The 18,902-nt window shown below is 39.5% G+C and overlaps 1 protein-coding gene across 2 annotated transcripts in view; it reads left to right on the top strand.

Annotated features, from left to right (window-relative positions):
* The window catches only part of elg1 (enhanced level of genomic instability 1), a 204,063-nt gene that overhangs the window by 16,168 nt on the left and 168,993 nt on the right, over positions 1-18,902 (top strand). Inside the window, exons 2-3 of one of the 2 annotated variants that reach the window (XM_067139450.2) lie at positions 1,523-1,891; positions 12,402-12,467. In XM_067139450.2, coding sequence (XP_066995551.2) covers positions 1,696-1,891; positions 12,402-12,467 — 262 coding nt within the window. In that variant the 5' untranslated portion in view covers positions 1,523-1,695. The remainder of the gene's footprint in view (positions 1-1,522; positions 1,892-12,401; positions 12,468-18,902) is intronic. The other variant, XM_067139451.2, reaches the window with a different exon arrangement.

Raw genomic sequence — 18,902 nt, 5'->3', positions numbered from 1 at the left:
CGAATTGGGCCCGGAAGGTCCGCCAAGATGTTGTCCCGTCGAAGCACGGGGGTTTTACTTTCCCGGCACTGGAGCCGCTGTCGCTGCAGGTAGCCCTAGCACAAGTCTCCATGGCTGTCATTCTTGTACGCAGAGCACTTATTTCTTCTTTCAGGTCTCGAACCCCTGACTCCACAACCTGCGGTATTTCTTTGATCTGTTTTTCAACCAGTTCCTGTACGTCCTGCATAATGTCACTCTTTAATTTTCTTTCGAGAGAGCGCATTTCGTGTTCTGATTTACCTTGTCCACCCTTAAGTTCATTTAATTCCAGTTTCAGTTCGCTCTTGATTTTATCCTGTTTGGATGAGAATTCGGTGAACTTACTGAGGGAGCCTAAAACTGTTCGCTATCCATTTTATGATTCACTAGAAATTCCTAGTTACGAAATTACTGCTACTAGTCGATCCCAATTCTGACACCAGTTGTAACGAATTGGCGGGGTAGTATGATCAATTAACACTAGGCTGGTAGCTTCAATACTAAGATTTATTAGCTAGACACTAACTACACAAGACTACACACAACCTTTGCTCATAACACACACTTATTCAGTTTGCACGCTCTCTCCCTTCGTTTCTCACTTGTTCTCACACTACACAGTTTTACACTCACACATAAGGTCCCGCGTCGCACGGCTACACGTTCTCTCCTTCGCCGACAGTCCGCACTGTAGCACACTAGTCCTATAATCACGGCAGTTCACATACTTCACTACACTGGCAGTCGCTCACGACTGAACCACACCAACTTCTAACTCAGTCTAACTCTCACTAACTCCAGGCAGGTCGTTCCTCTCTTATATACCTGCGCTGGCTCTTCTAGAATTGTCTGGATGCTGGATGGATATAGGAACATCGCGAGATGGAACACTCCAGATTAATCGTGGAGTCATACTCCTCAGCTACGGGACCGCGAGCGGAAGCGAGCGGGGCTGGCCTAGCATTAAGCACTGCTAGTGATTGGCGCAGTTGAAGCGTAAGGGGTTGGTCTGTACGGTGCCAGGCCGGGCCCACTGCCAGTTGACATGGCGGACGCTATGACCATTACATTATATTAAACAGATGATCTCTGTTCATCTAGATAGATAGGCCTATATATAACTGGGGTACATACAGTTCAGAAAAATCAGGGAAATTGAAATTCTCAGTAAAAGGATGGGAAAGTTATTCTAACATACCGTTCTAAATTTTGAATTGTACAGGTATTTCATGTTTGGTAACATTTTGAAGATAGAAAAACAAGTCCTATAATTAGCTGTAGTGAGGGTTTACTGTTGTACTGGAACAATACAACACATTTAATTACTACCCTGTTTTTAAAATCTGTCCAATTTGTTACTTTTTAGTGTGTAGCTATTACTTGGAAATGTTTAATAGTTCATGAAAGTATTTTGTGGAAAGTGCACATCACCATAATTTTGTGTAATTCATCAGTGATCTTGTCCATAGGTTTTACAGTAATTTAGTTGTGTTTGTTGCAGGTTTATGGTGGTTCAACACAAGAAGTCATGGCTTCGAGAAAAACTTTTTAGAATCTACACTGATCCCTTGGTTGGTTAGGTATATAAGGGATCTTATAAATGTCATGCTTTTTGCAAAGTATGTAAAAAGACTTTTTTACTGTATACCATATGCCATCAGGCATTAGTATAACATGAGAAAGAAGAAATCTCCTCTGAACATAATGAAAACTTCAGGGACCCAAACTTCTTTAAAGAATTATTTCTGTGCCATTGCTAGCGTTGTCTGTGAAAATCAAGATGTTGAAGATAGTGCAACAAAAAGTGTAAATCGATCAGGAAATACTAAACAGCAAGATAACCAGGATGTTCGTACTGCCTCGTCAAGTAGTAAGTCATCCATTCAGTCAATTGTTAAATTGTTTGATTTGTTTTGCTCTCAAGATAATGTCTTCTGGACAGTGATGTTATGAATTGCTGTACGTGTGTGTGTGTGTCAATGTAATTATTGTAAATATTACCTTAGTGGGTCTGTGAAGCTTCTAATGTACATGAGGTTTGCCCTTTTTCACTAGACCATCCGTAAAATCTGTATGATTTATGGTAAATAAATAATAATAATAATAATCATAATTAATTCTTGTGCAGATATGAAATAATTTTTCATTAATGTTTCTTCAAGTGTGTTACTGCTTCAAGATTGAAAATGGGACCAACAAAATGTAATTATATAATTAATTATGAATATTGTGTATATTTATCAAACGGTTGGTTGACTGAATGCACCGACTTTGTTTGCCTTGATGGATATTTGAATAACTTTATTGAGAAAGGATGACTATATTAGTTAAATATGAATATTAATGAGCAATTGAATTAGAGATATCTGGCTAGTAGCATGTAGCACCTTCCTTCGCCTTGATGATGGCAGTGATGCACTGCATATCTTCCCGTAATCCACGAAGATTGGACGGAGCAGGGTCTAGGGCACGCATATCCCTCTCAACAGTATTCTAGATTGCTCCTTGGGATTGAGATCGGGGCTGTCAGGAGCCATGCAAGCATCTTCACATCCATGGAGTACTCATTGAAGCAGTCAGCTACAATTTGGGAGCAATGGCCTGTGGGGACCTGAAGGTGAACAGAGGGGTGAACGTGATCTGCCAGCAGGTTCTTGTAATGTTCGTCAGTAAGGGACGTTGTTAGATGTACTGGGGGTCCCATTTTATCCCTAGTAAACAATCCCCATGTGAGGATACCACCACCATCGGCTTGAATTGTGCCCTTCTGACAAGAGGGATGCATTGCCTTGTGGTTGACGACGCAATGAACTCAGCCATCAGTGTGTACCAAACCAACTGATACCTCGACTCATTTGTCCAGGCAACTTTTTTCCATGCTTAAAGTATCGAATGACGGTGTTCTTTTTCCCATCTCAGTCGTCGTGCCTTGTGGCTGGTGTTGAGCGGAGGTACCGTTGTGGGATGCTTGCTTTTGTACCTCGTGGTGAAGAGATGCTTTTGGGTGTTATAGCTGCTTACACGTTGTCGTTGTCCAGCTTTGAATTGATGAGTGATCTGGTGCACTGTGGCTCATCTATCTGCTCTTACGATGTGAGCTACCGGTCAGCGACCTGTCGTCAATGCATCATACACCATGACTGTTGACCTTGGCAGTGGTGGTGGTTTTGTCCAAATTCACATATTCACCGTACACTCTTGATACTGTGGCCCTTGGAAAACCCAGTGCCTGTAAGACTTCAGAGATGGAGTGGCCCAAATATATCGCGCCAACCATCTGGCTATGATCAAATGCACGGAGATCTCATATCTTACCCATTCTATAGTTAGCTGTTACTTGTACAGCCAGTATGAGGTCTACCCCAGGGGCTAATGTGCAAGATGGCCACCTCACAACACTACCTAGTGCTGGGACTCCCAAGGCAAGATGACCACTATACCTTGGTTACATGCGACTAACATTAAGGAGCTGGGCCAGGGGCTAATGCTGATTCATTGCTCTTATAGGCCTAACTTTGAAGAACTACCTCAGGGGCTTACAACTTGCAACTTATGACCTATTAGTCTTATGAGCTTAACATTCTGGAAATGAGGCAAGGGTTCCTGGTCAAGATGGCTTCTATACTTTGTTCGTATATGATCACCCAGTAATGAGAAAATGTTATTCACAAAATTTACAACAACCTTTTTCACAAATATCAGATGAAATAAAACTTGGTACCGATCAACAGTAAGTTACTTTAAGATGTGTTAAAGTTTGATAATGATCAGATCAGTACTTTTAAAGTTATGAATTTTCAAAGTGAGCGCTCCGATGGAAATAGAAAAAATACCGTCAACTTTTTGTTCAACCTGCATTAAAATTTTAACTGGGTACAATAACAGTTTCTACTCCACATAATTGAACGTAGAATAAAATGAGCTAAATTTTGGTGTAGCTTGTTTGTTTGGGACAAAGGATACATATTTTATCAACATATTAACTCAGATGTCTATACTTTTTCCATGACGGTAGTCCCTTTCAGCCATTTCTTTTCTCAAATTTGTTAAGCCTTTTAATAAGAAATCCCATTGAGCTATTTGTGAAATCGTGCCCATCATTTTGAAAAATGTCCTATGGGCACATCAATAAAACAAAGAAAATTTATGGATGCTATAAAATATTGGGTTTGAAACATGCAAGTTTTTTGAAGACGTTGATCAAAGTGAAGCAAATAGCCTCTGTTTCAGAATAGAAAGACTGAAGATTTTTGTTAAAATGACCCAGTTGTTTACAATTTGCTTTACGTTGCATGACACAAATAGTTCTTACCGCGATGGTGGAATAGGAAAGGACTAGGAGCGGGAAGGAAGCGGCTAAGGCATTAAGGCGCAACCCCAGCATTTGTCTGGCATGAAAACGGGAAATTATGGAAAACCATCTTCAGGTCTGGAGACACTGTGGTCCGAACCTGCTATCTCGTTGAATGCAAGCTGATGACAACTACGTGACCCAAACCATGGAGTCTCTCCTTTGGTAAAATGACCCTGAAAGTGCTAGAGAGATGTCCTCTAAAATATAAGACTTGCAAGGGATTGTGATCATTGGATCGTAGAGTAACTGTATGCCACTCACAGCAAGGTAAACTGAGATTTAATATGTTGGAAGCTTCCTATGAGGTAGAATGAATACTTTTGCAAAGTAGTCAAGAGCACAGTTGGCCTATTCTTTGATATGTAATAAGGCAAAATCAGCTTTGGAAATCAACTTCAAATTTTTCTTTAAGATGATGGACTTCTAAGTGAATAGATGACCTCTTTGTGTTAATATTACTTGCTAGTCATATTGCTATCTGATCATATCTCGTGGCATTGCAGGTGTAGCAAGCGGGTTATCTGTGAATATATATTGCTAGGGGTTTAACATTCACATGCAATATATTCTTGTATGCAATATATCCAACTGTATTTTATTTTATAAGAGGCTGGTGGAATGCATGGAAACAATTGGGTAATAATGTAATCATGTTAAGGGATCTTAAAGATCCACAGGAAAACATGGGCACAGCGATATAGTGTGTACTAAAATGTGTCTGGCTACAATGCGACTCCTGACATAGTGATACTGATGTAGGGTATATAGGAGAACTGGATATGGACAGTGGGTGGCACTGACTGTGTGTGGTGTCCCTCTACCAGTGTTATACAGAACATAAGTACAGGGTGTAATGACTTCTCATGACAGTATAGGAGGTATAATGGCTCCTAATCCTGTGGATCAGGTTGTCCAGCATGGCTTGTGCTAATGAATCCCATTCATGGACAGTCGCCCTGTGGAGGTCAATAGAGGTTCGTGGCAGCAGTGTTAGGGCTGCAGTCCTTTGGCATTACTGTATCATCCATCAGACGGAACCCTATGCACCACATCCCTCTATACCACACCTGTCATAGTGCGCTTAGGAAACACGTGTTGTGGCATATGTGCTCCTAACATGATGACTCCCCAGATTAGAACACTGGCGCCACAATATCGGTTCTTTTCCACAATATTGGAGGGGTTGTAACGTGTCTCAGGGGTGTATCAGATGAACAGAGAGAGAGAGAGTTGCTTTCCAGGCTAAACCATGACTCATCTGTGAACAGGATCTTACCCCTTTGTTCCTGAGTCCAATCACGGTGGGAAAGACGTCACATTTTGACAAGCCATATACAGTACTGTAGTGTCTTTGTGTGAGGGGAATTCATGTGGCCGTGCTGCCAATGCAGGTGCTGTGCCGGTTGGATGTCTTCGGGAAGGCAAGATAATGATCCTGATGCAGGATTGTAGCACATAGTCGACGTTGCCCATACTGCTCTAGAATATTTCCTCCCTCCTGGAATCTTCCCCACAGCCGTGAAATGACGCTATGGGCAACATTCATTACCCAGTCCACCTTGTGCCGACTGCTGATGATTTGGCCATGCATGATGTCCGGATGTTTTTGCTGTGCCATCCTGCATCTACAGTGAAACCTTGTTAAGATGTTTTTGCAGGGGACAAGGAAAAAGAATGTGTTAAGCGAGAAAACTTACTAATGAGTTTATGAATAAAAACTATTCAACAGGGATATGGAAATGCTATACGAATTTTTTCTGACATGAGGGCATTTTAGTCTTGTATCTGCGGGTACTGTGAAAACTATAGGCCTATCTGCCATTTCTAAAGATGAGAGGAAAGTATTAAAAGGTGTGAAAAACACGAGAGAACAAATATGAAAATCTTTTCCAGTTGGGATTTAAAAATAACAAGTTCACTAAAAAAAAAAAAAAAAATGAAAACATGTGCTCAGGGGCCAACAAAATTGTCAAAGTGTTATTGCAGATCACCCTCTTTCTAAACCAAATGTAAGTAGAGGCCTTTTATTTCGGAGCAGTGGGTTATTAAACATTATTTTCTGGTCACATTCTTAGACACTGAATTACAGGTTGCACTCAGTCATTTGAAACTGCCAGGAATGACTTCCGCAAATTTAAAGACAGGAACAGGTGGAAAGTTCCTGTCTTTATATTTGCGAAAACTTTAACCATCAATACGGACAATGAAGTTAATAGATAATGGGCCGAATTCATAGTCAGCACTTGTACATAAGTGGAACCCTTAAGTAATAAGGGATCACTTATAATAAGTATTCACTTATATGAGTTTACATTTCATAGACAGCACTTAAAGAGCACACTCATTGATACAGTAAGTATCACTGGAGATGTGACAATGCTGTATATTATGCCCATGCTTCCTGGATTGTGTAGTTCTGTCTACCGAATAGTGGGATGATCTATTGTGTTTTGTTTATCGAAGGATTAAAAAATCGTGTATATTGTATTTGGTTATCAGAATGGATAACAAAACAGCGAGCTGAGACGTCACCTGCAAGAACTTGTATCGAAGTACATGCACATAATATAGAACAAGCAGACCGACGCATAGTTTCTCATCAGGATAGTTATCCAGGTACACGAATCTATGCAAGTATTCTTCCAAATGTAGAATATATAGCCTTACAACGTTTTTAATGATTTGACAAATATATCCGTAGCCGTTACGTTGTTATAGGCCCAACTACTTTCCCAATAAGATGTAAATAGTATGTTTTGATGTGCGATGCCATAATTTCAGAAACTTCTGATATAATCCGGCAAACAATTGGTTGACTAACCTGATATAATTAGCACAAATCAACCTTAAAATAAATGGTGGTAGTGCAACATGTTCATTTTGCTCATAACTCAGTATAGTTCTTTACTATTCCATAGGCCTACAGTCTTGATAACTTGTAACATGTTTCCAATTAATTAAGCAAAATACCGGTAATGATGATGGTGATGATAATAATAACAATAATAATAATAATAACCCGGAATTAAGAGTTGATATAAAATCTCAAAACAATATCTTCATTAATGGTGAGTCCTCTAGAGGTTATGTTCACTCTCTCAATCAAAGGAACAAGAATATAACTCTCACTTTACTAAAACGAAACCTCTTTAAATTGTTGGTCACATATCATTTCGACAGGATTTTCCATCTCTACTGTGTATACGGAAAGTATTCTGTGAATGAAATGCAACATAATCAGCAAAATCAATATCCTCCATCTTGCTACAACATAAGTGAGTCACCTAAGTGTGTGGGAGGTCCACTTATAGCAATAAGTGGGACACTTAAGTAGGTAATATGAAATGAAACCTGGCTTATAAGGGGCACTTAAATGCTGCCTATGAATTTGGCCCTATAATAGGAATGACTTTGGCCGCCATTTTGAACCAAATAGAACTTCGACCAACTTGAGTGATCAGGTCAAAACTCAAAGGTGCGAGTTTCAACATTCTCGACCTCTGCGCGCTTGTGCCGGTGCACTTTCTGACAGATTTTAATTTTGTCTTCATTATTAAGGAATTTCACATTTTCCATATCCATAACTAGGCTGTCACAATACAAATATGCACCACGCTAGTCATTTTCACACGCTTATGTTCCTAATGCACATAATAGGCTACTGTATCACACAACGAATATTCGCTAGGCTACACTTCACTGTACCACTCAACACAAAATAAACCCCCTGAATAGAATGCAATATACAAGCACAAACAGGCTCACTCTGCTATTCAGCAATCTCGCTGCTAACCGGCAAGCAAAAGTGAACATTCCTGAGACTAACTGCTTGCTCCCCTAAAGTGCAACAACCTGTGAAGTTCAGGAAGGCAGTTTACCGTAATCGCGCATCTGTGACGACGGCTCTTACCAGAGTTAGAGTTTCTTTTACAAGGGGTGACAAATACAGTAACATTTCCAGCGCTAGCAAAACTGTGAGATCGTACTAAGCAGTAATAGCGGAAATTCAATATAAATTTAATACGATGAGAATCAGGACTTCAAATTTACAACGTGCTAAGTGGGAAAATGTGTTAATGAGGAACGCACTAATGAGGTTTCACTGTATACGACATGAATACTGTGTGCAAAACGCACATAAGATGCAGTCAGAACCACTGAACACAAGACCCCTTTAACACTTAATCTCATATATTGCATTATATATTAGTAGGAATACACGTTTCATCTCTTATGGAGACTTCGTCAGTTCCTTGAAATGTAGGCACAAGTTTACAAGGAAAACACTTAGTACTATGATTTTTTTTTTAAATTTTTTTTTTTTTATGCTAGTGGCTTTGCGTCACACCGACACAGTTTGGTCTCATGGCGACAGTGGGAGAGGGTAGGCCTAGGAGTTGGAAGAAAGCGGCCATGGCCTTAATTAAGGTACAGCCCCATCATTTGCCTGGTGTGAAAATGGGAAACCACGGAAAACCATCTTCAGGGCTGCTGACACTGGGATACGAACCCACTAAGTCCCGGATGAAATATTTGGTTTTTTAAAAGATAATGTGTATAGGTTAAATTTTATCTTGAGCATCAACTTGCAGTCTGTGCATACATACACTAAAATTCAACATTGTAAGGATAACCTTAAAATTTGAGAGTGATAAAGCCTTTAAACTGTATCTTGAGCACAAAGCTTACAATCTATATGCACACACACTTAGAGTTAATATCGTGTGTGTATGTTGTATATCCCAAATAGGCCTGCCCAAATTATTTCTTTATGGTGAACTTTGCTCCGGCAGTAGACCTCATGGAGTCCCTTTTAAGCGTTTTAAGGACCAGCTGAAACGCATCTTGAAGAGAACTGGTATAGATATTCAGACATGGGAAGAATGTGCTGTGGACTGTTCACTGTGGCGGAACACTACATCCACCGCTGTCAACTTGTTTAAAAGAGAACACCACAGACATCAAGAGGCCAAGCGACATGTAAGAAAACTCCGTCAATTACAACCCTGCCCTCCTCCATCCGTTCAGTGTGATTTGTGTGGGCGTATGTTTTATGCCAGGATTGGTCTGTTTAGTAATCGCAAACACATCCATAAACCGAGTTGAACTGGTCAGTGTATGCAGGAAGAAGTTCTATATACTCGGATCGAGTTACAGCCGCCGATGACGACGATGTCGTATATTGAGTGCTCAGCCCGGACGCTGGTTTGGACCTCATTAGCTCTACCATCAGCCATCATAGGTAGCCCAGGCATCACTGGAGAGATGTACTAGGGAAATTAGGTGTGAGGTGGTTTTCCGTTGCTTTCCTAACTGAGCCAGAAGGTTTTATTATGTATCAGTCCGAAAGGCCCACTGAAATGTCCGCACCAACCGACCCTATGAACAACATTTTCATGTCATTTATAAAGGACCGGCTGCATATGGAATGGCGTTACTAGCATCACTCATACCTCGGTCACTTTAATGTTGTCAAAGCCAAGGATGAGACTGAGACAGGTGAATGAAAGTAACAAATTTGTTCTAGCCCACACCAAATGGCATAGTGCAGTGTAAACACTAGATCCTGTTGGCACAATGAATATGCCCTGGAGCAGGAATTATTTTAAAGGAAGTTTCTGTCTACAGTTTTATGTAAAAAAAGAATTAGGGAGCTTTCAAACGTTCAAAACATAAAAAGAAAATGAATATGATAAAATACAGAACATTGCATGTTAAAACGTATTTTCCAGTCTCTTTAGTAGTTCAGGCATGTACCGGTATTGTAAAGAAAAAAAGGCTTTGCATTGTCATTGGTTTCTATGGTGATAATGTACAAAAGCTCATCACCTAGAAATTGTGAACAATGTCAATAACAGTAGGATTATTTCCTAGTCTCCATAACACACTAGTATTCACTCCACGAACCTCAGAACATGGAATATATTTTATTTTGTTATCGTCCTGCACCAGTCTGTTGGCCCATGTATGTCACATTTATCTTCTCTTTGCTCCTCCTCCTCTTCATTTACGGCACTATTCAATTTGTCATCTTCAGAACTAGAACTGTTCTGTCTACAGTTTTATGTTATGTCGCTGGTACTTTCATCGAAAGAATTATAATTATCACTTTCAAACAAAGATTCAATTTCTTTTTCTTCCAGGCGCCGATGAGCTGCCATGTTTGTTTACTTGTGTGAAGGTCTAAGACTAACAACTTGAAAATATCAAATGATACCAAACTATCATCGATTATCGATATATGTATCTAAAGAATAGGAAAAGAGATGTCACACATATACGGAGTCACAACTATCTCCATCTAATGTGGAATTGCATCGTAATGCGTGAACACGGAACAGTTCTGTGGTTCTACCTCGCATCCATAGTAGCGGAACGCTTCCGTGACTGTGCGCCAATGAGTTAATATCATATAAAATATAGTCCATTTGGATATCGTTAACATTTAAAAAAATAGCGATTTGAGTTATTAACTGACTGTTGTTTAAAATATAATTATGTGATATATATATTACTAATATAATTAAAAAGTATAACATCCACATAGCCTTCCGTACACATAACACTAATAGTTATGATTTTTATAATCATAACTCAGTTATCCCAAAAAGCAATAAAGCTCTTAATTTAGGAGTATACAAATTGATATGCACAAATCGCAAAACAACCTATGTCAGCCAAACAGGGAGAAATTATTTTATGATTTTATCAGATACCAAGAACGCATAAACTCAGAAAGACATAATAGATTTTCTGCTATCAGTACCCATATGAAGAATTCCAGCACTCTTTTACAAGTGTTAGGGGAGGGTCTGGTAGCCGTGGACATTGGTTAGTTTCATACTTCCTCACTAGGTAGCGCACATGATGCTTGTCACTGCCTACCTAGGTACAATCTACGTATGTTGGTGAGTACTTAGATGTTTGTAAGTTGGTGACCATACATGCTGCAAACACATGTTGTTTTGGCACTCAGTACTTACAGGCAAAACTTAAATTTGAAGCTCCCTACCCGACTTTCCAGGTAATGTACCCACTTCATACTTATACTAATTATTTGAAATACATTTAAAAACACGGCCATCAAATTTTATAATGAGAGTTTTTGTGGTTTAGTGGATATGAATGAATTTTCCTATGTAAACAATCTAGTAACCCCGGCCAGAGTGTTAATGTTATTTTGTTCCTGGTAATTTCTGGACTTGAAAAATGCCTATGTTTAAAGGCAGAAATACTAGCAAAGGGGCGTGGAGTGAGGATGCAATGAAGTACGCTATAGAAAGCAATACTATGTCGCGTAGAAAAGCTGCTCAGGTTTTCAATGTGCCGAAAGGTTCTCTGGATGATAAAATTAAGAAAATAAAAAGCTGAAATGGTGAATTGACAATTTCTCCTAAGTTGGGCAGGTTCGAAAATACTTTTTTTTTTTGCTATTTGCTTTACGTCGCACCGACACAGATATGTCTTATGGCGACAATGGGAGAGGAAAGGCCTAGGAATTGGAAGGAAGCGGCCGTGGCCTTAATTAAGGTACAGCCCCGGCATTTGCCTGGTGTGAAAATGGGAAACCACGGAAAACTATCTTCAGGGCTGCCGACAGTGGGGTTCGAACCCACTATCTCCCGATTACTGGATACTGGCCGCACTTAAGCGACTGCAGCTATCGAGCTCGGTCGAAAATACTTTTTCGGAACATTTGGAGTACAAGCTGGTGCAGTATGTAGGCTAAAAGACTTCGACAACTGTCTTATGCCACTGACTCAAAAGGAGTTCCTGAAACTCGCATATGATTTGGCCAAACACATGAACATACCTCATAGATTCAACAATTCTAAATGGTGTGCTGGTAAAGCATTTTACTGTAGTTTCATGAAAAGAAATCCTGAGTTATCTCTTAGAAATGCAGAATCTACCAGTGTGATGAGAGCATTTGGTTATAATAAACCTCAAGTGATGTGTTTCTATTCCAAGCTAGAAGAATTAATGAACAAATTTTCTTTTTCACCGTTGTGTATTTTCAATGCAGATGAGAGTGGAGTATCCTGTGTCCATGTCAACAGTCAAGTAGTTTCTATTAAAAAGAAACAAGTGGGTAAGTTTACATCTGGGGAAAGAGGTCAGAATGTCACCATCTTGTTTTGAGTGCAAATGGGCAGTTCATTCCCCCTCTGTGTGAGTTCCCTAGGAAAAATCTCAATGACAGGCTTATGATAAATTCTCCATATGAATCTACTTCATTGATGTAGCAAAATGGGTGGCTGGATGCAAAAAAATTTCTTAATATGTTTGAAAGAATTCATGAAGCATGTGCATTCCACTCAGGAAAGCCCTGTCCTTCAGACAGTTGACGGACATTGCGGTCATTGATCCTGTTTGCACGTTCTCACCTTGTGCATATTTTGAGCACTCCTCCTCACACGACCCACAAACTGCAGCCTCTTGACTGAATATTTATGAAACCATTTAAAGTCTCTTAAAATGGGGCATGTGCAACATGGATGAGGAGGAATCCAGGATTACGGTTCACTATGTATGATGTTGCTGGGTTAGTCAATGAAGCGTTCACCAAAGCATGCAGAATGGAGATCACTAAAAATGGACTCTCTGCCACAGGAATTTATCCCTTGTGCAAAGACATATTTGCTGACTTCAGTTTCTTACAATCTCAAATTACTGATGTTCCTGAAGATTCCAATAGAGGGAAGCTAGCAAAATGCTCAGTTGATCAGGCCACTCTTATCCATCCAACAAGAAACACCACCAATGAAGCAACTGCTAGGAGAAGCCCAACAACTAGTGCAGCAAATTTCATCTCTCATAGATGCATGTCATCATCGGATCAGATCGAGAAAATGTCTTGCTGCTCAAGCAGAAATTCTCACTAGCAGTCCACACAAGGAAACTTTGGAAATGAACGAAAAGCAGAAGCAGCAAAAGGACTGTGTCTAGCAAGGTGAAAGGCAGGGAAAACCTGCAGTTTCAAGAGGAAGATGAAACCCAATGTATCATCATTTGTAGAGAGACCTCCTCTGAAAACTGGATGCAGTGCTGTAAGTGCAAGGGATGTGCTCATGATGGCTGTGCGGAGTTAGAAATAGTTTATAATGATAATTATATCTGTGACATATGCATTTAGATGACCTTTTGTGTTCATTTCTATGTTGGATAAGAACTTTGAAAAGTTATGTGTGTGTCTGGGGCTACAGCCAGATTAGTCTAATTTAAGAATATAAACTATGTAATAATGCAAATAATGTTTAATGTTCGATGAAAGGGTAAGGTCAGTCAACAAAATACGAAAATGTCCGAGGCCACCAGACTTTCCTCTAAGCAAGATTTAATCATCTTGCACTTAGCAAATAAAGGAACTGTAACGAACAGCTTAGAATAATAATAATCATATGGCCTCAGCTACCATGTGCAGACATTTCGATTTGATGCCATCTGGCTGTCTGCTCGTCAATTTCGACGTTCCATTTTACTCTAGGCCCACTAGATGGCAGACAGAGTAAACCGGATCTCTCTTGGGCGTTTATGGCTGAGATTTAATGAATTTTCTCGGGTAAACACCAAATGTGTCACCAGAGATCTTTTACATGCCGACATCATACGACATGGAGTATCGAATGGACTTTTTTCCGCCCTTCAAAAATCCGACTACCTCTGCCGGGTTTGAACCCGCTATCTTGGGATCCGGAGGCCGACACTCTACCACGGATCCACAGAGGCAGCTAACAGCTTAGAAGATATTTACATACGGCTGGATCAAAGAACAAATTCTAGTTACAATATAAATGAAATAACAGAAAACACAAATATGCTATTTGATGAAATTTATAAACGAACTTATTTACGAAAAGATATTTAAAACTGCGGTATAAGAAAGACGTCATTAGTTCCCCTCACCCTCCTCTTTTCTCCGCCCAACAATGACAACACTCCTGCCTACACATTACTCTGTTCAGCTTAATCAACTGCCATTATCACGAGTGCTGCACAAAGGACACACACATTACCTTTCAGGAGTATACAGCGGGGAAGTAACATATTTCAAACTTATCCCGTGAAAGACCTTATTTTTATCCACACAATACTTATATGTTTCTATTCGGTTATTTTCAGACTCTGAACACAGGAACTTTCGACAAATTACGACACGTTCCACAAAAACGCAATTGTCATCTGAGAAGTAGTTTCCCCTTCAACATTTTACTCCTTTTCAAGAACATAGACACCATAGTCAATTCCTAAACTCGAATTTGTATAAAAATCGTTTTAACGATATCCGACTGGATTAAATTTTATATGATATTAACTCTTAAGTGTGTGTTCTTGTAGACTGTAAGCTTGGTGCTCAGGATGCAATTTAAAGATTTTATCACCCACATAATTTTAAGGTTATCCTTACAATAATGAATTTTAGTATGTGTATACATAGACTGCAAGTTGACGCTCAACATAAAATTTAACCTAATAGACATTGTCTTTTAAAAAAACCAAATATGTAATAGTACTAAATGTTGTCCTTGTAATCTTATGCCTATATTTCAACGAACTGAGGATGTCTCTGTAAGAGAAAACATGTATTCCTACTAAATATAAAGCAATAATGAGATAAAGTGTTGAACAGGTGGACCCTTTCATTTGAGAATTGGATAGTGTCAACACAGGTACAGAAACACTGAAATTCATCAGTTGTTGTAGACCTCTCTCTACACGGACTGTTTCTGGCACACTTATCGGTCTTGTACTGAGCGTGACACGTATGTCACTTGTTTCTGTGTTGTCCAGCCACAGTTTAGCCTGCACATTATCGCCATGGCATAATGTTTTCTTGAAGATCCCGTAACTTGTGGACAATGTAAAATGGAAGTTATACGAACTTGTACCTTCCGCACGTTCTACATTTATACATGCCTGATACTAGCCATGGTATTTTGCATAGGATTTTAAGATCTGTTGCACCTATCATGAATGTAATAATTTTTTAAGTAAATAATGCAATTGTCTTGTAAATTTTGTTAAAGAGTCAAACCCTCAAGCAATGTACAGGGTACGGTAGGGAGATAAGAGTGAGGAGCAGCAAGGGAGAAATTGTTGAAGACAGATGGGCTAAGGGATCTAGTCGGGGGGGGGGATTTCACCTGAGGGAAGATGGGGAACAGGGAGGCATTACAGGGAAAGGGGAGGCTAGAGGGGAAGGAAACACTGAGTAGAAGACAGGATGGTAGCGGGAGAGTAGGGCCATGACAGGGAGGAAAGGGACAGGAAAGGAGATTTGGTTGCTTAAGGGAAGATGTGGGGGACCAGGAGGGAAGGGGATCTAATGAGTTGGGTGGTGTTAAGGCTCTGGTCATGGGGGGACTCTATTATTAGGCAGATGCTGTCAGAGGAAAGGGAACCAGGGTAGTATGTTACCCAGGAATTAGGTTATATTTAGGAATGGAAGAGGGAAAGGAGAAGGTGGAAGTTTTCCACATTTGTACAAAGTAGAAGAGAAGGAAGAGGGAAAGGAGAAGGTGGTAGTGTTTCACGTTTGTACTAACAACGTAAGGCAAGCAGGTATAAGTACCAACATAGTTGGGGATGTGTGGGATCTGGTAAATGCAGCACGGGTGAAGTTTAAGGAAACAGAGATTATCATTGGAATACTGTGTAGGAGGGATACTGACTGGAAGGTGATTGAGGATTTAAAGGAGACTATGGAGTGGGTATGTGGGGAAACTGGGAGTGAGATTTCTAGATCCTAATGCGTGGGTAGGAGATTGGGATCTGCACTCAGGTGGCCTTCACTTAAACCGCAGTGGTACATACAAGTTAGGAAATTTATTTAGAAGGGTTATAGGCAGGTACATTCAGGGAAACAGGGGGGCCTAGGGAGCGGTGATAAGGATACAGGGAACTGGGAGTCAAGTAGGATGACATAAAAATGATGGTGCTCAACTGTAGAAGTATTGTAAAGAAAGGAATAGAAATAAGTAATTAATAAATTTTTTCTTTTTTTGTTCATTAACATATTCATTAACTGCATGCTCCATTACAATTTAAGTAATACTATATGCATTAGTGTTCTTTTTGTAGTCATGATTACAGTTTTCTTAATACCAATATAAATGGACCGTTATTGGACGTTATAAATTTTCCAGCTAACTCATTCCTGGTCAGTCCGGTGGTATTTGAAGGTGATCAAATACGTTAGCCTCGTGTCGGTAGATTTACTGGCACGTAAAAGAACTCCTGCGGGAAAAAATTCCGGCACCTCGGCGTCTCCGAAAACCGGAATGAAAGTAGTTGGTGGGACGTAAAGCAAAATAACATTATCATCAATAATAATAATAATAATAATAATAATAATAATAATAATAATACCATTTTACTGCTGACAAACCTAATTTACTCAGTTAACAATAATACAAATACAGGACTAATTATCAGTATAGTGACTTACATCTTGGTGTTTCATGAGCTAAAAATTTAACATCTCTATATTCTAACTTTACAGTTAAATCACTTTCAGTTGCAAGCATTGCAAGATGCAGTTTTTGGGTTTGAGATGAACGTAAATAATTTTTAACCCTCACAAGTGCTGAGAAGGACCTAACAGCTGAGCAGATTATTGCTTCTTGTAAGACAAAGGACAGATGGATAGATTCTGTTGCAAATGCTTCTCTGATATCTGATGGGTAAATGGGTAAATGAAAGAGAATGTTTCTAAAAATTAATTGTATAGAGTTATTCTTGTTTTTATCTCTGTTTACAGTTTCCCAATATCTCCAGGTAACTGTTCTGAAAGATACAATTTAAATCATTATCAATTTTGTTTCCCGGTTTACTTTCAGGCTCTTTATTGAAGAATCTCTTGCACTTCTTAATTCATTTGGGCCTACTTCTCTCTGTTTCTGCTACTTGTTAAATGCTTTGAATATTCTTCTCACCAACAGTTCAATTTCATTTTATTCAGGATAGCAATTAGAGAGTTCTATAAGTTCACCATTGTCGAGATATTTGTAGATGTTAAGGTTGGCAATGTTTGTTCCTTTACTCTTTGGGTTTTGAGTATTCTGTGAACTGGTGTTAAAAGTATGTTTTGATTGTGAATAAAAGTTGTTTATGAATATTGAAAACTGAATGAGTTTTTACAAAAATAATGTGTATTTATGACCTAATCTATATATGGCGACCGTGACAGGATTTAACGTAGACTTTGCTGAATTATAATTTGATGATAGTGTGTATAACTGTGCCTGTATATCCAGTATACCGTATCCTGTTGTTTACATTTGTATATCATAATCATGGCGTCTACACAATTAACTAAGAAAAGAGCTGTTATCCGCACATTGTTCACAAAAGCTTGCAATGCTATAGACGAACTAGTGACGCAGAGGGATGCAGATTTACAATTAATAAGTGCGCGTTTACTAGTGCTCGAAGAGAGAAGAAAGGAGTTATAGGAACTGGTCAGTCAGATTTGTGAAAACATCTGTGTTGAAACAAAGGAAGAGGAGACAGAAGTGCTGATGGCAGAAATGGAGAAAGCAGAGGAGTATACCTTACGTTACCACAGAATTAAAGGTAAGGCCTCCGGTTTGATCACAATGAATAGCGCTACCCATACTTAATCTAGTTGTGTTAGTGATCGTTTGGGAAACGAAATATCACTTCGTCTACTGAAATTGGAATTAAATAAGTACGACGGGGAAATAGCCGGTTGGATATCATTCTGGTCACAGTTCTCACAAACTGACGAGAGTCAGTCGTTAAGTAGGGAGGAAAAGTTCCAATATTTGATTCAAGCCACGAAAGAAAATTCACGAGCACGCGCGGTTGTTATGAGTTTTCCTCCTTCAGGTGAAAATTACGGAAGGGCCATCCAAGCACTTAAGGATAGATTTGGGCGTAATGACCTCCTTATTGAGTGTAATGTTCGGGAGCTACTGAGTTTGGTTTAGGAAAAGAAAACAGTCAAGATCAGCATTTTGTATGACAAACTAGAAACTCAGTTACGTGCGCTAGAGGCATTAGACGTCTTCTCAGATAATTATGCCGCATTATTGTTTCCGCTTGTAGAATCGTGTCTGCCCACAGACATATTGAAGGTGTGGCAATGTTCCAATGAACCCAACAGGACACTGCAGGAGCAAATGGATAACTTAATGTTTCTGAAAAGAGAAGTAGAAGGGGAGGAGAGAGTTGCAATGGCAAATAATCAGTCCCGTTCCTATAGCCTGGCTAAGAATCCGGGGAAATCACATAAGGACAAAGTTCATTTTGCCTCTGCAATCGATCTTGCTACTCTCGGAATTGAATCTGACTCTCAGAAGTGTGTATTTTGTAAAGGAGTGAATCATTATTCAACAGAATGCCTCCATGCACAAAAAATGTCACTTCGAAGATAGAAAAGGGGTTCTGTTTAAAGGTAAGCACTGTTTTTCTTGTACGAAAACAGGCCATTCTGCGCAGCAGTGTCGAGCTCGATGTGTTGTTTGTCATGGACGGCATGTGCCATTATTATGCCCATCTGTGG

Source organism: Anabrus simplex, chromosome 2 (assembly GCF_040414725.1).
Source record: "Anabrus simplex isolate iqAnaSimp1 chromosome 2, ASM4041472v1, whole genome shotgun sequence".
NCBI lineage: Eukaryota > Metazoa > Arthropoda > Insecta > Orthoptera > Tettigoniidae > Anabrus > Anabrus simplex.
Note: the sequence above shows the minus strand (reverse complement) of the source record. Positions and strands in the feature narration are given on the sequence as shown.